At 36.7% G+C, this 21,929-nt stretch overlaps 1 protein-coding gene across 1 annotated transcript in view; it reads right to left on the minus strand.

The window, feature by feature from the left end:
* Positions 1-21,929, minus strand: part of DCBLD2 (discoidin, CUB and LCCL domain containing 2) — a 109,081-nt gene that overhangs the window by 4,977 nt on the left and 82,175 nt on the right. Inside the window, exons 13-15 of the mRNA XM_027866404.1 lie at positions 4,995-5,088; positions 3,072-3,121; positions 616-753 (exon numbers count right to left, since the gene is read on the minus strand). Of these exons, the coding sequence (XP_027722205.1) occupies positions 616-753; positions 3,072-3,121; positions 4,995-5,088 (282 nt within the window). The remainder of the gene's footprint in view (positions 1-615; positions 754-3,071; positions 3,122-4,994; positions 5,089-21,929) is intronic.

Below are 21,929 nucleotides of genomic sequence, written 5' to 3' on the forward strand. Positions count from 1 at the left end.
TAAATTGAAGCACAGAGATGTTAAGTGAATTATCCAAGGTCACAGAGGAACAGAGGTACACAAAGTAACAGAGATGGGATTTGAAACCAGGTTCTCAGACTCCAAATTCAGAGTCTAAGCTATCTCCATACTCTTAAGTGGGTACTATTTAATGGATGAAATGCCTAAGTCACACAGGTAACTTAAGGTCATTTATTTCACAGACAAAGGTAATACCCCTTTGTCTCACCTTCTTCAACTCAAGCCCCTTGAATAAAAGGAACATGAAAAAAATCAGGTATCTTTACTTCAAAGATTGAAAATTTATTATGCTCTAACTTTGACCAGAAGAAATTTAAACAAAAATGGCCTAATTACCATTACTATACAATTAATGATATACTATAGAGTGTGCTCCAAAACTACAGTAATCCTCCAACAAACACTAGTTCCTGGAAAATATGATCTTGGGTAAAACTAGAGGAGAAAAGCTAGTGTCATAGAATTTACTGTAATGCTAAATGTGAGCACTTAGCAGGATTTACAGTATTACAGTTGGATCTTGTTATAAAGTACTAATCATTTTATTGTAAAATGTTATACCGGGTATGCCCATACATCCTTCCAAGTGGTTACCTGCAGTTTCAGTCTGTAACACAGATGTTACTTCTCTTGGTCTCAAGTGGCCAACTTCACTGCTGCTATAACGAACAGGAGTTTCCTCATGTTCCAGTGATTTGGCTGGGAAAAGCTGCTTCATTCCTTTCCACCAACCTTCATCGGGGTTTCAAGCAAGAAGGAATATTACACAAAAAATGTCTTTCTCTAATACAAATGGCTTAAATATTACCATAAGCAAACTCTTCAGACAAAGTCCATAATAATGGTTTTCAAGGGCATATGAGGCACTACAGATGGGTAATGAAAGGTTTATAAAAGGGAAATGGCAGTCTATGCAAATGCAGGAGGTGAGAGAGGGGATGGCAGGCAAAGGGAACAACAAGTAGAACAACTTGGATGTGAGGGGAAAGTGGGGTAAGTCTGGAAAGTTGAATTGAACTCAGATTGTGAAGGGCTTTCAATAGAGGAGTTTGTATTTGATACTAGAAAGAGAGAGCTTCTGGAACAGGGAAATGATATGGTCAGACCTCTGTTTTTGGAATATCACTTTCACAGCTTGTAGGACAGACTGAAGAAGAAGATAAATATTTTATATAAATAAATAAAACAGACCAAATAGGAGACTAGTGTGACAGTCTAGGTGAAAGATGATAAGGGACTAAACTGGGGTACAGGCTATAGGAAAAGGTAGAAGGAGGGAACTGAGATTGTTACCTTCATAGAGATAATAATTACACCTAAGGGAACTGAAGAAATCACAAGAGACAATGTCGAGAAAAAGCCCAGGACAGCCCTAGGTTACACATACACATAAGAGCACAGGATATCCAGAGAGGAAGAAGATGAACTAAGAGAGATCAGACTCACCAAAAAAAAGGGGGAGGTGGGTAGAAGAGCCTATTCCGGAGGAGGAAGTGGGTGGTCAACAAGGTCATTGTCTGTCACATAGGAGACAGGAGTTTCAGCCAAATGATGGGGCTGGAAGTCAGATTGCAAGGGACTGAGAAATGAATGGAAAGAAATGAAGATAAAAGGGAAGAAATGAAGATGTAAGTATAGGTAACTTTTTCTAGGGGTTTAGTTGTGAATGGGAGGAGAGATGTAGAACAATAGCTTGAGGAAAGGGTGAGGAAATCTGGGCATGTTGGTAGGCAGGAGGAAGTAGTTAAGAGAGACTGGATAATTAGGCGGGCCAGTCTTAAGGAACACAATTAGAGGAACTGGCCTTTTCCAGGAAGAAGGGACTTGACTGGAACAGACAGAGAGAATGGAGGATGATGGGGGGATTTAAGGTATAGAATTGGGGAAAGGAGTAAACTTATGATAAATAGGCTCTATTTTTTAGGCAAAGTATGAAGTGTGAAATCTACTGTGAGAGGAAAGGAGAAAACTGATGACGTAGGTAGACTGAGGAGAGAAGAAAAGATTTGGAATAGATGCTGTAGGAACTGCAACAAGGAGTTAATCAGGGAAAAATTAAGGCATTTAATTAGGTGTGACAGTAAGGACCAATCAATCAGAATTATTGTGACTTCTTTGTAATCTTTTCTTCACAAAGGACAATCAAAAATTCTTCAATAACTATACCAATGTTCTTCTTAGGCAATTCCCAACTTGTAAGTAAGTTGTATTCTAAACATTATTTAGATCGCTGGTTGTCAAAGTGTGGTCTGCGGTCCCCAAGGGTTGCCTAGAGGTTTTGGGGGGGTCTGCGAGATCTGCGAGATCAAAGTATTTTCATAAAAACACTAAGATGTTTTAATTTCTAATACAACAAATATCAACAGATATAAAATATCTTTGGGGATTCCGCAATAATTTTAAAGAATATAAAGAGGTCCTGAAACGAAAACATTTGAGAGCTACTGTTTTCAACCATCATCCATTTAACAATGGCTATTGGATCTTAGAACTGATTTTCTCACACAAACAGTGTTCTTAAACATGATTGCTGTTTCCTTCTAAGAATACAATGGATAATGGAAAATGAAGGTAAACTACTGTAATTTGCTTTGGCAGATGAATCACAGAAGAGTTAAGTACAAAAAAGCTATATTGTTTTGCCAAGATGTAAATCCTTCATTTTGCATATTTTGGAGAGAGGTCAGAGATTAGAGCAATCAAATTTCTTCCAGAGGGTTCAGCCCTCTAAGAAGGAATACCAGATCAAATTCTTAAGATGAAAAAGAACAGAAACAGTACTACAGGACTTTATTTTCATTCTACTTCTCTACATATTACTTAGGGGAGAAGTAGAAAGAGGAGAGTAAAATGGAAAAGTAAAGCGAGAAGTACCACCAACCATGACAGAGTCCTACAAACTAAGCTGGTGATAAGCTGTTTGTTTTTGGTATGCCATTTATAGAATACAAGGTAAGGATCAAAGGTTTGTTCCTTAGCCAAGGATCAGAGCATATGTATATTTTATACTAATTATGTGAGAGCTGCAAATAAAGTATTTAATTATTTACCTGCACGGTCCCAATAAGGTAAGTCATATGTTCCTTCTGTTTTTTTCTTTCTGGAAAGAGACACACACACACACAGACACACACACACACACACACACACAAAAACAAACATAAATTAACTCACAGATTAAATATATCCCTAAGACACTTCTACAACTAAAGCACAAACACAAAAAGTTAATTATTAAGCCTACAAAATTCCACTTGAAATACTGCCTGGGTGTGCTTTCTGCTGTGATGACAGCTAAACTGCATTTTGAAATCTCAAGAAATATTAAAACACAACAAGCTTTCAGAGAAAAATGCAGTGTGCCCCCCCTCTTGCTCTCCTCTCCCGAAATCCCACTTTCCCTTTCTAGAGCTATTAACCTAAAAAAGGATTAATTAGCAAATTAATTAGCAAATTAGAGGCCAAGAAAATGAGGGAGTAAATAAAAACAGCTCCCTGTCCTGCCACCTTGTACACAGTTCAGGGAGGGGACAGAGGAGAAGAGGGTTAGCCTTTGATTTTGTTCTGTTTCCTGGGAGATGGAGTGAGAATAAGAAGTGTCTTTATTTTTTAGGTCATAAAACACGTAGCAGGAAAATAATATTAGTGCCTGTCTTTCACCTCTGATTTTTCTTTGCCTGGTTCAATTTGACAAATGTTTTCTTCTATTGCCCAATGCTCCAGAAAATAGTGTCACTCAGCCTAATGTGTTTTGATTAGGAATTACATGGTCTTTGGTAAAGGTTGGACATTGAGGGGATGCCCATCAATTGGGGAATGGCTGAACAAGTTGTGGTATATGAATGTAATAGAATACTATTGTTTCATAAGAAATGGTGAGCAAGTAGACTTCAGAAAAACCTAGAAAGACTCGTATGGACTGATGCTGAGTGAAGTGAGCTGAACCAGAACGTTGTACACAGTAACAGCCATGCTGTACGATGACTAACTTTGACAGACTCATTTCCTCTCAGCAATGCAAGAATCCAATACAACTCTAAAGGACTCATCATGGAAAATGCTGTCCACATCCAGAAAAAGAACTATGGAGTCTGAATGCAGATCGAAACACAACATTTGATCTTTTTCCTTTTTTTTTGTTCATTTCTTCTTTATTGTAGTTCCTCCTGTTAGTTCTAATTCTTCTATACATCATGACTAATGTGAAAATATGCTTAATATGAATGTATAAGTACAGCCTATATGCCATTTGGGGAGGGAGGAAGAAAGGGAGGTGGAGAAAATTTAAAACTCAAAATCTTAAGGAAGTAGATGTTGAAAACTAAAAATAAATAATTTTTAAAAAGGATCTACATGGTCTTAATTTACCTTTTTGTGGAACATCTTAATCTAGAGGCTTGGAGACATCTTTAAACATTTTCCTGCTCTTAGTTTTTTATTTAATATTACATAATGTGCCTCCAAACTCTCTTTGCAAAGAGTAGGATGAAAGATTGTATTATTATATTTTTACAAAATGAGGAAACAGAAATGATGTTACTTCTTCAATATGACATTCAAAGAACAATTTAAGTTCTGCTGAATGACAGTTCCTTCCAATATACAAATTCTAGGCAGATTTAAACTTTCTATTCCTAATAGTACTTTCCTTATTAAGTCTGTATTTATTTAAAGTATAACATTCATGGTTTCAAACCAAGAAATCATGTAAATAATACACTAGGCTAAATGGTGTGTGACGTGACTAACCAGTAATTTAATGAAGGTATAATAAAATGTTAGTTTTATGAGGAAACATACAAGCTGTCTTTTACCACTGAATAAATTTGTTTCTTCCTTGGTGTTTTATGGCTAGAACAAATCTTTATAATGCAATGGGAAGAGTGCTACATTTGGGAGTCAGAAATTCTGAGTTAAATGACCAGTGTCTGTATGTACTGATATCTGTGAATCAAATACATGAGTTACATTACCTGTTTCTCCAATGCCAACCACAAACTAAGATGAGGATAAGGGTAGTGAGAACCATGACCAGAACAGGCACCAGGACAGCAGCCAGTGCTACATCTGAAATTCATTTAAAAAAAAAAATACCACTAGTAACAATTTAAACAGAAACTGAATATTATGTCTGTTAACATTTCTCCACACAAGCATCAAGTCCGTTGTATTTTATTCTAATACTTCTTCTAAGCAGGTAAATCTTATTTCATCTTCCATACATGGTTGTATTTGATGTCTGTAGAATTTTCTGCCCACAGAAAATAACTTTAATAATAATAAAAAACAGAACTAGATTTCACTTCCTTATATGTAAAACAGGGATAATAATAATATCTACCCCAAAGGTGAGATGATACATGTAAAGCACTTTGTAAACCTCAAAGTGCTATTTTTATATGTTTATTTTATTCATATTTTTGTTTTTTATAATTTTATATAATATGTATTATATAATATATAATTTATAAAAATATTTTATATTTATGATGTGAGCTGCTATTATTATGGAACGGCCTAAGCTGACTACTACTCTCATAGAAAGCAACTGCACCAAAAAGTGTGGTACAAGTTTTGAGACTATTACCTTCTCAATTTTTATGAAAAGTTGTTTTTAACTATTTAACTATTTCTTAATCTTTGATAAGTTTGAGAACACTTGCTAGGCTAGGTATACAGCCTGAACAACCTTTTGGTTCCTTAGTTTCCTCATTCATAAAATAGGATAATAATATGTTACTTACTGCTTACGGCTGTCTAGATAAGCAAATGAAAATTAATTATGTAAAAAATATACATACATATATATAAACACATATATGTGGCAGTACCTCAAGGTTCTGTTCTAAGCACTCTTCTCTTTCCTCTCTATATTGGTGATCTTCAAGAGCTCCCATGGAGTTGTTCTTAATTTTATGAAGATGATTTCCACATCTATACACATCCGCCTCTAGTTTCTCTTGTGAGTCTAGGTCCTTTTAGATATCTTAAACTGAATGTTCAAAACTCAACGTGTCCAAAACACACAATTTTTAAAATTCCCTCTAAAGTTGATCAATGGAACAGATTAGATACACAATACACAGAAGCAAATGTGCATAGTAACCTAGCGTTTGATTAACCCAAAAATTCCAGCTATGGGGTCGAGAACTCACTATCTGACAAAAATTGGGGGAAAACTGTAAAGTAGACTGGCAGAAACCATGCACAGACCAATATCTTATACCATAGACTAGAATAAGCTCAAAATGGGTACATGATTTAAACAGAAAGAGTGATAGCATAAAAAAAAAATCAGTGGAACATGGAAGTTACCTATCAGATCTATGGATCTGTTCATAACCAAACAAGAGACAGAGAGTTTTGCCAGAGCTAAAATGAATCATTTTGATTACCTAAAATTAAAAAGATTTTGTGCAAACAAATGTGCATAGAACTGTAAGAGAAGCAGGAAACTGGGGGAAAAACTAGGCTGGCAAGTTTATCTGATAACAGATATCATTTCTAAAGTATATAGAGAATTAAATCAAATTTACGAGAATAAGATCTGTTCCCCAATTGATAAACAATCAAAGGATTTTGGCAGTTTTCCGAGGAATAAATCAAAACTATCAATAGCCATATGAAAAAATGCTCTAAATCACTAATATTTATAGAATTGCAAATTAAAACAGTTCTGAGGTATCCTCTTACAACCATCAGATGGGCTAAGATGATAAAAAGGAAAAATGACAAATGCTGGAGGAGATATGGGACAACAGTACAATGATGCACTGTTGGTTGAACTGTGAACTAGTCTAACCATCCTAAAAAGTAATTTAGAACTATGCCCTAAAAATTATTAAATTATACATACCCTGTGCCACAGAGATACCACTACTAGGTCTGTATGTACCCCAAAGAGATCAACAAAAGGTCAAAAAATATTTATAGCCACTCTTTTTATGGTGGCAAAGAATTGGAAGGTGAAGGAAATACTATTGTGCTATAAGAAACGATAAAGGGGAAGGTTTCAGAAACACCTAGAAAGACTTGTATGACTTGATGCGGAGTGAAGTAAGCAGAACCAGGAGAATAATTTATATAGTAACAATAATATTGTAAAGATGATTAACTTTGAAAAACTCAGTAACTCTGATCAACACAATGACCAATCACATGATGAAACATGCTATCCATCTCCAGATAGAGAACTGATAACTAAGAGTGCAGATTTAAGCATATTTTCCTCTATTTCTTTTTCTTGATTTTTTTGGGGGGTGAACATAGAGGAACAAAATTTGTTTTACATTATTATATATATTTGTAAAGAGTTCTATGTTTTTCCCTCTTATCAGTGGGTGGGGGATGGGATAGAGGGAAGGAGAGAATTTCAACTGAAAATAGAATAAAATTGTTTTTAAAAAAAAAGAAATTCCCTCTCTCTGTCAAAGGCATTACTATGTTTTATCCTTCTAGTCACTTAGATTCACAACTTTCACTTCACATATACCATCAGTTGCCAAATCTCATTATTCTTTCTCTATAACATCTCCCATATATTTTTCTTCTCCCCACTCACAGAACCACCACTCTAGTTCAGACCTTCATCACCTTCTGCCTAGACTACTGCAAAGGCTTTTTAAAAAAGCAATCTCCTTTCCTCAAATCTTTCCTCACTGCTACCCATCCTCCACATAGCTACCACAGTTTTTGTCTAAAGCACAAGTCTTCCTAAAGCTCCATTCTCCATAAACTTCAGTGGCTCTTTATTAGCTCTACAATCAATTATAAGTTCTTTTGTTTGTAATTGATTTTTCCAAAACATGATTCCTTCCTATTTTTTGTTTTAATAATAATAACAATAATATCTAGCACTTACACAGAATTTTAAAGTTTGCAAAGTGCTTTACAAATATTAACTCATTTTAACCTCATAACAATCCTAGGAGATAACCCTAAATTTGTGCTATTATGATCCCCATTTTATAAATAAGGAAACTGAGGCAAAGAGGTTCAGTGACTTAGCCAGGATTATATAATTAAGTAAGTGTCTAAGGCTGGATTTGAACCCAGGTCTTTCTGACACCAGGTTCAGTGCTCTATCCACTGCACCACCTACTTGCCTCATTCCCTCTCATTCATTCTACATACAGTAGTCATACTAGCCTTTTTGATGTTCTTCACAAATGCTGTTTTTACTGCCTGCCCCCCATGCCTAGAAAGCTCACCTCCTCTTCACTTCCAACCCTTGGAATCTCTGGTATCCTTCAAGAATCAGCTTACACATCACCTTTTGCAGAAAGCCTGCCTGTTAATACTTAGTGTTTTATTTCCTTTCCCTTAACTTCTTAAAAAAAAACAAAACAGTGATCAACTTTCTATGTTTTACCCTTCAAAGATTTCAATTTTAAGACCTCCTTCATTAGCCTTTCTCTGAACACTAGTAATTTTATAGTGTTGTTTGATCTCCATTAGAGATTATTGATGAAGTGGTTTGCTGTTAGAAACAGTCTCCCAAAAAACAAAAGGTCAAGAATATCAAAGGAATTAATGAAGAAAGCATGGGAGGGAAGAGGTTCTAGCAATACCAGATGACAAATTATACTACAAAGACATAATCATCAAAACAATTTGGTACTGGGTGAGAAAAGGAGACAATCAATGAATTAGGTTAGGAACACAATCTACAGAAGCAAATGAACAAAGTAGCCTGTTTAATGAACCCAAAGACTCCAGCTACTGGGGAAAGAACTCATTATTAAACAGAAACTGTTGGGAACGCAGTCTGATAGAAACTAGCCAACATCCCACACTGTATGTTAAGACAAGCTCTACATTGGTATATGACTTGGACATAAAGGATGACACCACAAATTAGAAAAACAAAGAAGAAATTACCTGTCAGATCTCAGGATAGGGAAAGAGTTTATGACCAAAGGAGAAAAAATGGTTCACAGAAGGAAAATGGACAATTGTGATCATGTAAAACTAAAAGGCTTGTACACAACTGAAATCAATTCATTTAAAATTAGAAAAGCAGCAGGAAACTGGGAAAAATCTTTGCAGCAAGTTTCTCTGATATAGGCTTCATTTCTAAGATATATATGAAGCTGATTCAAAATTATAAGAATAATAGTGACTGCCCAAATGATAAGTGATCAAAAGATATGAGTAGATACATTTCATAGGATGAAATCCAAAAGTTATCAATAGCCATATGAAAAATGTTCTAAAGCAAGTGTCTAACATGCAGCCCACGAGCCTTGTCTGACTAAAAACACTCTTAAATGTGGCTGAAAATAGATAAAAATGTATTTCCCGTTTGATTTTAATGTGTTGATATATCAATAAAAATAAACATGTATGATTTATATAAACATGTATGATTTTCTAAATCAACATATGGTCCAAAGGGAACCTTCTGTATTAAAGAGTTTAATTCCCCCTCCTTCTATTTGAGTTTGACACCACTTTTTTAAATCACTAATATTGAGATATGCAAATTAAAACAACTGAGGTACCACTTCATAACCATTAGATTTGCTATACTGACAAAAGCAAAAAAAAAAAAAAAAAAAAAAAAAGCCTGAGGGACAATAAGTAAATTAATGCACTGTTGTTGGAACTGTAAACTGGTTCAGTCATTTTGAAAAGCAATTTAGAACTATGCCTCCAAGATGATTATATTGTGCATACCCTTTGACCCATCAATATCACTATTATGTCAATATCAGGGCGGATGGGGAACCTGCAGCCTTGAAGGCCACAGGTTCCCCACCCCTGCCTCAAAAGATATCAAAGAAAGAAAAGGACGCATAAGTCCTTTTTAAAAAATATATTTCTGTAGTATATATTTATACCAACTATTTTTATGGTGGCAAAGAATTGGAAATAGAGGGGGTATCCATCAACTGGGGGAATAGAAGAACAAGTTATGGTATATGAATGTGATGGAATACTACCATGCTATAAAAAATTAAGAGGAGAATGGTTGCAGAGAAATCTGAAAAGACTCATGAAAATTAAGGCACAGTGAAGTGAGCAAAACCAGAGCAATTCATGTAATAACAGAAAAAACTGAAGGACTTGGGAAACTTGCTACCCATATTCAGACAGATGAATGGTGGATTCAGAGTGGAGATTGGGGCATATGACATTTCTTTTTGGACACAGCCAATGATTATACATGTTATAATAGATTTTGTTTTGCTTGCTTTCTCAAGCTTGGGGAGTGGGAGAGAATTCAGAGCTAAAATAAAATGAAATTAAATTTTAAAGAGAAATTTTTCTTAAAAATAGCCCCCAAAACAATATGTAAGTGTAGAAGAATATAATACTGAAGCCATTGACCTTTTTCTTTTGTGTTCTAGGATCATAAAAATGCCATATTAATTTTTTTAAAATTATATGTTTTTTGCTCACTCTCCCTACCTCACACCAAGGAAAAAAAGAAAAAAAGACCTCTGTGACCAACATGTATAGTTAAACAAAACCAATTTATGCACTGGCCACGTCCAGAAAAAATATGTCCCATTCTGTACTCTGAGTCTTTCACTGCTCTACCAAGAAGCAGGTAGTTACGTCCTCGTTGTCTTTAATCCTCTGGAATCATATTTGGTTACAATGATTAGAGTTTCTAATTCTTCAAAGTTGTTTTTCTTTGCCATATTGTTGTCACTGTATAACTCATTCTGGTTCTGTTCATTTCACTCTGAATCAGTCATACAAGTTCTCTCAAGGTTTCTTGAAACCATTTCCTTCATTTTTTACGGCACAACAGTATTCCATTACATTTATATACCATAATTTGTTTAGTCATTTTCCTCAATTTATGGGCACCTCCTCAGATTCCCACCTTTTGCCATCCCAAGAGGAGCTATAAATATTTTTGAACATTCTAAATTAAAGTCTGTTTGGCTTAGGACTAACCCCTCCATAAATCTACTTCCTAATTTTCCCTTCTCTTTTTTGCCTATTTCCTTGTTGAGTGAAAAATATTTCTGTACCCAACATGTGTATTATTCCCTTCTCTGACCAGTTCAAATGAGAATGAGGTTCAGGTGCCAGCTGCTGCCCCCCCCCACTCCCTCTTCCTTATTGGTATAGATGTCTATTCCCTCTTCCTCTTTCTATTCTTCTCTTCAGGTCATCAACACCTAACAGAACCACTCCTAGTCCTTATCTAATTAAACTCCTCAGTAGGATTCAGAGGGGATACATGTATCACCACTTTTGTTTTTGAATTTCAAAGGATCTCTGTAGCTCTAGTCTTTTCTTTAGGAAGGGTTGTAAGTCCTCTATTTCATTAAAGCTCCACTTTTATCCCCCCTGTAGGATTATGTTCAGTTTTGTTGGATAAGTTTTTCTTGCTTACAGGTCTACATTTTTTGCTTTATGGACTATCCTATTCTAAGATCTCTGCTTCTTTATAGTGGCTGTTGCTAAATCATATGTGATTCTGAGAATGGCTCCTTGGTACCTGAATCCTTTCTGGTTGCAGTACTTTTTATTCTTTGATCTGGAAGCTCTGTACTTCGGCTATAATGTTCCTGGGAGTTTTCATTTAGGTGCTTCCTTTAGGAGCTGACGTGTGAATTCTATTGACATTTTGTCCTCTGGTTCTAGGAGATATGGGTAGTTTTCTTTTAAGATTTCTTGAAATCTGATGCTTATGCCCTTGTTTTGGTTATGGCATTTAGGTAGTCTAATAATTCTTAAAAAGTTTTTTCTGCTGGATTTGTTTTCTAGTTTTTTAGGTTAGTTGTTTTTATAAGATACTTTATATTTTCTCCTTTTTTTTCAGACGAGTTTGATTTAATATTTCTTCTTGTCTCATTGAATCATTGGCTTCTATCTGAATCATTCTCATTTTCATGGAGTTTTTTGCTTGGGCAAGTTTTTGTACGTCTTGTGCCATGCTGTTAATTTCCTTTCCAATTCTTTCTCTTATAGCTCATTTCTTTTCCTTTTTCTTTTTAGCCTAAATTTGTTGTAACAGGGTTAGAGATGTTATGGTAGTATTTATAAAAGATAGAGTATACTGAAAAAACACTCACTTGGAGTCAGAAAAACCTGGGTTCGAATTCCAGTTCAAACATCTACCAGATATTTAACCAGGCTAAATCAGTAAGTATTTCTAAGCCCTTTTTTAAAAAATCATTTGTAAAATGGAGATAATAACATTTATACTACCACCTCAGAGAGTTTGGAGAATGGAAAACACTTTGTAAAACTCAAAGCACTATGTAAAGGAGAATTATTATGTTTATTATTATTTATTTGCAATAGTGAAACCATTATAGAGAGTCCACATGTAGCTAGTTAAAACTTCAAGAAGTGAAACTCAAGTTGCACCCTACAGGATAGACAGGATTTAGATGGGTACTGGCAATGACTTCAGGCATGCATGGGAGACCCTCTTATTGGGATAAGGAAGCTGCTCCCCTTGACTCTGTAAGATTAACTTATGGAGTTTGACTGAAAGGGAAGAATCATTACAAAATTGACTATTGCCTGCCTTTATTGATGGCTCTTGAAAAGCAGGATAGAAGATAAAAAAAAAAGAAAAGCAGGAAAACTGATCTAAGGAAAACAAAAATAAACAGTTTGCATATTTAGCAATTACAGCTAGATATGAATGTACTTTCTGATTCGTTAAAGGTCATGCCTTGAAGACGGAGAAGGATCTAGTAATAGCAAGCTGATGGGCTATAAATGGGAAACATGATCTCTGACTCACAGATCTTACTGGCAGAGTTGAACCCTGCTGAGATCAGGGCTATTAGGAAAGGCAACAGGAATAGGAGTGAAGTCAAGGCTTGCAAGGTATGGCAAGAGAGCTTCCAGCCTATCTCATTACTTCTCTCCAGGGAGTCTACCTCCCTGGGAATGACTTTCTCTGTAAGGGGCTCAGGAGTTGGAGGATCTTTACCACATAGGAACTTGGGAGGCTTCAGAAGCTTAAACAAGAAGCTAAATAACTCATGAGAACAAGGGCTAATTACAATGTGGTCACATGGGGGGAAGTCAGCTTTTGTCAGTTGCAGAATCTCATCTTTAGGAGATATTATAGAAGATTTGTACTTGCAAAACCAGATGGGAATTTCTATTTGTCTTTTTTTTTTTTTTGGCAGGTATAAGGTGGGAGAGGGATGGTTCTACATATGTGGTCTCACAACAATGATTTTCCTTTGTAGTGGTTCCCCATGGGAGAAAGCAGAGAAGGGAATAAATATTTTTTTCTTTTTTGGCGGGGGAGGGAATAAATATTTTTAAACAGATGGATTTGGGAGACTGGTTATACCTTGTACCATGACTCCCATTGCTTGTCTGGTGTCTACACAATAAGATCCTGTCTTTCGGGCAGAGCTCCACTTGAATGGCTTCAGGCATTAGCTGTGGGCTTTCTCTACCAGATGATCACACAAATCTGGGCTGATCAATCCATGAAGTTTTAGTGAAAGACTGGCATAGCCCCACCATCTGTCCCTCTGGGGATGATGCACGGTGCCTTGTCATTATATTAGTCGGGCAGAGATACCCTTTCTTATAAGAAGCCCTAGGTATGGTTTTTGAAATAAGACATAAACAAGATAATTGATAGTTTATGGGGATGTTAGTAAAATTATTATCTCGACCAAGTCTGAAAGAGTTCTTTTGCTCTATCCTTCACTGACCATTCCAAACCAGTCAACTCTATCCATACAGATCTGAGGGACTGTCAGGACAAGTACCCCTAGGGTAAAGACAGAGGTTCCTCTCAGACTGGGGTAATTTTAAATACTTGGACCCTAAGGGAATGGAGGGCATATGCCTGAATTATGATGGTTTGGAAAGGGGATGGCAAACATAAAGAGCTGTTGCCTCTAACACAAATATAACTGGCTGATAGGTTATTATTTATCAGGGTCCCCTGAAGGTCTAGTGGGGTAGTCCAATCTTACTTGCATATTATGTAAAGAGGACCTTAGTGACCTTCCCCTCAAAAGAAGGAGCACATTTGCTCAAGTAAAGATGGATAGAGGACCTTATATGGACTACAGTTGTGGCGGCTAATTGAGAGTACGCAAACCACAGGCATGGATATGAGCTTCTAATGGTAACTATATTAGCACTTACAGCAGCTATTGTGGGTACATACAAATAAGAAGCTCTTAGAGTTGCCAGAACCACCTAGGGTGGGAGGAAAGGTATCTCCTCCTGAATAATAGACATAAAGGAAGTTAGAGTATTCCATGATACAAATTCCCCTTATAATAGTCCTTAGTGGCTGGTGAAGGTGTTATCTGCAATTTGTGGCCATTCATGACCTCATCAAGGTAGAGCACCAGGCAGAATAGGCCTCAGGAAAGTGGCATAGAGTTAATGATCTCATTAATGCCTTTTTCTCAATAACCAAGGAGGCAAGTCAGTCAGTAATCAACAAGCATTTATTAAGCATTTACTATAATGTCAGGAGTGCAGTAAATACAAATGTAAGCAAAAAAGATAGTTGCTATCTTCAAAAAGCTTACATTTTAATGTGGGAAGACAACACATAGAACAGAGCTGAAAATCAGGTAGAGGTGAAGGAACCAATTTGAGAACCTGGTGTCAAAGTTCAGATTCAGAAGCACAGCTGGAAAGGAAATGAAGGAAGGCCAATCTGAGGCCCTCCCCAAACTGGAGGCCCTGGAATATTCCAGAATTTAAAGACCACAGGCCCTGAGGCAGCTAAAGCATAGGGTAGAAATGCAGAGGCAAGAAGATAACGAAAGTCAAGAGCACCTTTCTCAGGTTGATGAATAGAGATCTGAAAGAGGCCTCACTTCCTGAGGGTACTGACATTCACAATTGTATTTATAACATAATGATGACTTGGTTACATAAGGCCATACTATACCAGCAGAGGCCCTAAATTACCCAGTGGTTGACAAGAGATGAAGATGAAAGAACCACCCTAACAGAGTCCATAATCCTACTTGTTTGGTTAAGCTTTGGGGAATATATCAGATAAGGAGAACCTAGTTGATTCTAGATGTAATATCTATAACAAACTACTTTTATTTGCTCCCCCAGTCAATAAGCTTGGATGTTTATGGGACTTTTCAAGTTCTGGATAAATCATATTCCCCATCTTGATATTTTGATAGGCCCCATTTAGCAAGTCCCTCCCAAGCCTACCTATTTGGCGTGGAGCCCCAAATAAGTTATAGCCCTACTAAGCCTAAAGCAGGATGCCCAACAACCTCTCCCCCTGGGGCTTTATGATCCTAGATTTCTAAGTCTCTGTCCATAAGAACCAGGCTGAGTGAAGCCTCTGGCAACTCCCAATGAGTCACCAGATTAAATGAATGCTAGGCTTCTGGAGCAGTTATTTCTCCATGGTAGTCACGTGCTAAACCCCTTTTGAAATGTAGTTCTTTGACTATTATTGGGCCATAGTTGCTACTGAACAGATGCTACAGTCAGATATACCATTAAACTTCATCCAGAGTTGCCTTTTATGAGCTAGGTGATACCAAATGATTCCTCTAACATTTGGTTCCCCTAACAACGGTTCCTGAGATGGGTCAGACATATGGGGTTTCTATTGCTAAATAGAAATGATATTTAATACCGTGCTTTCCTGAGCTTCTCCAGTGTTACTGCTTTTCAAGATCTGGATATCTTTGCCAATGCTGAGACCTGTAGTCCCAGGTACAATGCTTTGTTTCCTTTAATAATCCAAAGGACCTCTGCCTATGAGGCCATTTTGTTGGTTTCACTGGTAGCTCTGTTCTTCATGAGAAAATTATTGGCACTTGCATGTCAAAAACCATTAATCAGATAACAGAGGATGCTCTGAGGAATGGGGGCCCTGGAAAGTCCTCTTAGGAGACTGAGTTTTAGGCTACATAATGGGTGTGTGAGAAAGCCTTGAGGTCTTGACCTAAATTTTATTGTTAAATTGATTATATTGGTCCTCTTTCTCCTTTTCAGTGTAAGAGATTTGCCCTTAGTGCAGTTGATACTTACTCAGGATATGGGGCAGTGCTAGCTAAGTCCACTGCCAAAGTAGCTACCATTGAAGATTTTACCCAGCATTATTTCTTTTTCCTTATAGTCTCTCCATTACCATTGCCTCTGTTCAGAATCCTCATTTTACCTCAACAAAGGACCACGTTTGGGCCCATCAATTGTGTCTTTGACAAATCACCACTCCTCAAGAGAAGAGGGGCTCTCCAGTCCAAGGGTCTCTTGGATTCAGTGGTTTCTTGGATTCTTTTGGAAGACTTATAAGGTTGAGCTGCTTTTAGACACAGTCCCAGTTAACTCTCTCCTCCAGTCTTTTCTTATTCCATCCTCTAAGTAACTTAGGCTTTGAGGTTTCTGCCCTATCAGAAGGCTCTACATAACCCAGGAAGGTAGAAGTTCAAGTCTTTCTTAACTGGCAAGTTTCCTGGCCCTTGTGACGGCTCGGACAATTTCCTCCTAGAAAGGGGACTAAGAACCAAAGGGTAGAATTATTGGGAGGCGCTTTGCTTAATGATATGGGAAGAAATGAGACTGTCTTTTTATAATCATGGTAAACAAAAATTTACCTGGAAAGAAAGGGATCTTTTAATGGATTTTGGTGGTAACTTGAATTCCTGGATAAAGGTGAGAAAGAGTCTTCATCCAACTCTCACCAAATGGAGGCCCCTAAGCAGAGATCTCCAAAAGACCCCAAATTTGGTCTCATCCTTCTGAAGACTAGGGGGCAATATGGGCCCTGAAACAGATTGCTGTTAGCAACTGTGCTACAGATGATCTGGACCTATGATGAAAATCAGTGATGGCAGTGGAGGTAATAGCATCTCTGTTGATCTGAGGTTCCTGAGGCTGCTCCATCATTGTTCTTTTTATATCAGGAGACCCACTATGGACTGCCTTTAACATTACCCAGTTGCACAGATTATTTTTTAGAAGATTGCTTATATTGGCTTATATTCATATCTCTTCATTATTTTATTAAACTCCTCTTTTAATGTTGCATATATAGTCAGAATTGTTTGAAGACCATTTTAGTGGTGGAAGGTCCCCTAGAAAAATTCTGAGATCTTACTACCAAAGGTTGGGATACAGTAGGAGCAGCATCTGTGGGTCAGCTTCCTTCTCCTCTGAAGAATAAAAGGTCATCTATGAGGAATTGAGCTCTTGAAGCTTGGTGGAATAACTACTGCCCTGTAGAGACATTTTTCTCATCCAGTACTACCAATTACCATGACAAATGCAGAGGTAGAGTGTGGTAGTGTTTACCTGAATTTAACTAGAAAATGAATACTTTTTGATCTTATTATGAGGAAAGTTGTTTTTATTATATTTTTATCATCTAGGAGGGTTCTCACTACATTTTAATTATGAGCCTAAATCATTGAACAGGTGTGAGCTAGGTCTGGCCCAGAATAAATGGATTCCCCCAGGTAACAGAGACAATGATTTCATTATGCCAAAGTTTTGTCACTTTCAGGCTTTCAGTTGTTTCATTCACAGCTTATCAAAGGGCACAGGAACATTAAATGGCTCATACCATGAGTGACCTTTTCAAAAAAAATGAGAAGTGAATAACTGGGAGTGGTCTATTTGCTGCAAAGAGATCATTCTTTCAGTCTCTGATGAGTCAAGTAAAAAGGAAGTCATAAAAAATGTTTACACCTCACTACTTTATGAGGTATGAGGGATCTCAATCAACTTAAAGGAATAATAAAATGGCAAGCATTACTTGCTGACAAACACATTGAGATTCAATAAAGGTACATGTGAAGTTTTTCACTAGGGTCTGAAAAAAAACAACTTCACAATGACAAAACAAGAGGCCTGGTTAGATAGTAGGTATTCTGAAAAAGATATGAGAGTTTTACGATTAAGAAATGTGTACCACAGCAGCCAAGAAATCTAATGCAATCTTAGTTCACACTGAAGAGAAACCTAGTGCCCAAGAAAAAAGAGGTGATAGTACTACAGAACTCTTCCCTGGTTAATCCAAATCTGGAGCACGGCATTCAGTGGTGGGTGCCATATTTCAACAAGAACATCAATAAGTTAGAGTGTATGTAGAAGAGGTCAATCAAGAGTGAAGGTCTTTGAGGCAATGTTACATGAAGATTGGATGAAGTTATTGAAGAAGGCTGGCCTGGAGAAGGGAAGGAAGGAACTAGGGAAGAATCAAGATATTATAGAATAGGAAGGGCCATCAGACAGATGAAAGACAGATGAGACCTAATCTGATTCAAAGGGCAAAAATTTCCTGCCCTTAAGAAGTTTACAATCTAAGAAAATGAGACACATTCATGAATAACTAAAAAGAAAGTTAGAACCAAAATAATTACATAGAATGGTACAAACAATGTCCTGAGAGATACAAAGAGGGCTGCCTTAGATGATTACAATTTATAAAGAGGGTCACCACATGGACCCCAACTGCACAAAGTAGGCAAGACACAATAAAGGAAAGCAGTTGGTCCAGTGTTGCTTCAACATATAGAATGATAACCAAAATAGTATGAAATAAGCCTCTAAGTACAAGCAGGAGCTGGAATATTAAGGGTCTCATACATCAACATCAAGAGTTTTTAGTTAGCAGGTAATGGTTTGGAAAACTTTTCAGCTGACAAGTGAATCTACCAGAGCAGTGAGCTACCAAGATTACTTCAGGAGTGTGAAGGATGGATTGAGGAGGAGAGAGATGATAAGCAAGAACAATTTGCATCCTATTATAGTTGTCTAGGCAAGAAGAGATGAACTAAAGTGGCTGAAGCAGAAGTGGAAAAGAAGGGGAGAGATATGAGTGATATTGTTGAGGCAGAAGAGCCAGGACTTGGCAATTAACTGGATGTGGGAGGTAAGAGTGAGCAAAGAATTAAAAAAAAAAAAGCCAATGACAAAAATAAGGAAGTGGATAAGAAGATGACACAGTGGAAAGAATATTCGACTTGGTGTCAAAAGACCTGAGTTAAAATAAAATCCGAACTTTGTGACTTTGGCATTGTTGAGTCACATGGGTGACCGTAGGAAAATCACTTCACTTTTCTAGGCCTTAGTTTCATCTATTTCATTAAATATTTACTTTTCTTTTTTTTTTTTTTAAAGGCAATTGGGGTTAAGTGACTTGCCCAGGGTCTCACAGCCAGTAAGTGTCAAGTGTTTGGTCTGAAGCCGCATTTGAACTCAGGTCCTCCTGACTTCAGGGCCAGTGCTCTATCCACTATGCCACCTACCTGCCCCCAATATTTACTTTTCTCCTGAAGGATTATATTCAGCTTTGCTGGGTAGGTATGTTATTCTTGGTTGTAATCCTAGTTCCTTTGCCCTCCAGAATATCATATTCTAAGCCTTTTGATCATTTAATATAAAAGATGCTAAATCTTGTGTTATCCTGACTGTGGCTCCATGATATGTAAACTGTTTCTTTCTGGCTACTTGCAATACTTTCTCCTTGACCTGGGAGCTCTGGCATCTGACTATAATATTCCTGGGGGAAGTGGAGGGAGAGTTCATTTTGGAATCTATTTCAAGAGGTGATCAGTGGATTCTTTCAATTTCTATTTCACCCTCTGGTTCTAACTTATCAGGGCAGTTTTCCTTGGTTAACACTTTCCTTGATGAATACTTATGTTCTTATATTATTCTTATATTCTTCAGGCTAGCATTTCTTTTAAAAAAATACACATATGCACAAACATACTTTTTGGTGTATTTACCTTTCTCAACTCTGCTTCTAAAAAGAAAAAATTCACTAAAACTTTGATCTGGGAAGAAGTGACTGTGGCATTAGGAAGTCCTTATGTTTTTTCTATACTGCGCCAATAAAAAGAAATAATGTCTGGTTACTTTGGGAAAACATCCCAGGACGTATACACATAACTGAATTATGTTTTTTTGCATAAAATACGAACTATTTCACATATGTTATCTTTTAAAGGTATACCTCAAGTTAATACAAGGTTATTATATATATTTCTTGACTTTTAACTTTATGTTAAAGTTGAGCTCTGTTCCCAGGCTGAAGGCAGCACTGTCCCAACCTTCAGGTTTTTTGTATGCTGTTTTCAGAGTTAGTTTTGTGGGGTCTGTAAGTTTTCAGTTCTTCTAAGATGGTATGATCTAAGGAGAGGTATAGTCATTGCTCAGCTGCCCTGTGCTCTGGTTTGTGAACAATCACAAGCACTCTTTTCTGCTCTGGAACTGTGACCAGGGTCTTCGTTCCCCTGGGACTACAAATAGCTCCTCCTCACCCTGAACCTTTAACCTGTAACCACATATGGGCAATACAAGAGCACTGCAACCAGTGCCACTAAAGGGTTCCCTGTAATCTCCTTCTGAACAGTTGTTCGACTCCCTTATTATGAATTCTATTTTTATTATATAGATGTAATTTTTGATAGGCTGTTCGTAGTTGATTATGAGTTAACAATTCCTCTACAGTACATATGCTGTTGATGCTAATTAAAAACTTCTATTAAGAACAAAAATTGTGTAGTTATTTTGGAGTGTTTAGTTTTGAAGACACATTCTATGACCAAGGCCTAAAGATGTCAGGGTTCCAAGAATCCCAACAAATTTGGAAATACAGCAAATATCAAAAGTTAAGAGTTAGGGGTGCCCCTCCTCTATATAATGACACGATAGAGGACTTAGTGGTTGTGGTAGTTAAGGAACCGAGAGGTCAGAGTGTTTATTGAAGTCACTGAGAACAACAAGAAGATGGTGTTGAAAAATTGTTCACCAGAAACCTCACTCACTAAGGAAAATGGGAGAGGCTCCTGGAGGTTATTAGATGGCAGAGACAAGGAATGGAGAGCTCTGTGATAGTATGGAATGACATCAGAGGAAGATAGGTGGTTAAGTGAAGGTGGCAGAAGTCTGCAAGAATTTTTTTTTTTTTAAGATAGGAGACAATTGATACCTGAGATAATGAATGAATGAAACATTTAATAAATGCTTATTACACGCAAAGCACTAATCTCTGAGCAGCTAATCTTTGGACACAAAATAGAAAAGAAAGACAGTCCCTGCTCTTAAAGAGCTCACATTATAATAGGAGAGTCAACATATATGGAAGGATTCAGCTACAAGTAAGATGAAAAGATCCCACATTCCTCAGGGCGTAGCAGTAAAACAGATTGTAATGATGCTTTTCTTTTTTTAAACTTTCAACTTTGTTAATCTCTCTTTTGATTTTTCAATATTTCTATTTTAATGTTTAACAGGAGGTTTTCTAGGTTTTTGGGTTTTCTTAGACGATCTGCTCATTCCCTCTTTTATTGCTATAAGCTGACAGGGATGTAAAATTTCCCCTACATACTATTTTGACTGCCTCCTACAAAATTTGTTACGTTGTCCTGTTGTTGACATTCTCTGGAATTAAATTACTGATTATTTCTATATTTGTTCTTTGACCCATTCTTTAGGATTAGGTTATTTAGTTTCCAATTGATTTTTAATAGATGATTCCAAGGGCCTTTATTGAATGTAATTTTTATTGTATTATGTTCAGAAAAAGATGCATTTAATATTTCTCCTTTTTGCTCTATTTTTCTGCACTATGTACTATAAAAACTTCACAATATATACGAAATGTATTCCAACTCCTCCACTACTTTATCATGGTAGTGGCTAAATCTTGTGCATTCCTGACTATGGCTTCACAGAATTTGAATTAGTTTTTTCTGGATGCCTTCAGTATTTTCTTTGTGACCTGGAAACTCTGGTTTGGCTATAATATTCCTAGGAGTTCTTGTTTTGGGATTTCTTGCAGGAAGAAACTGGTGGATTTTTTCAGTTTGTACTTTCCCTCTCTTTCTAAAATATCTGGGCAATTTTCCTTTATAATTTTATAAAATATGATATTTAGGCTCTTTTTTGATCATGGCTTTCAGATACTCCAATAATTCTTAAATTATCTCTGCTCAATCTATTTTCCAGGT

Source organism: Vombatus ursinus, unplaced genomic scaffold (assembly GCF_900497805.2).
Source record: "Vombatus ursinus unplaced genomic scaffold, bare-nosed wombat genome assembly UNPS02001419.1, whole genome shotgun sequence".
NCBI lineage: Eukaryota > Metazoa > Chordata > Mammalia > Diprotodontia > Vombatidae > Vombatus > Vombatus ursinus.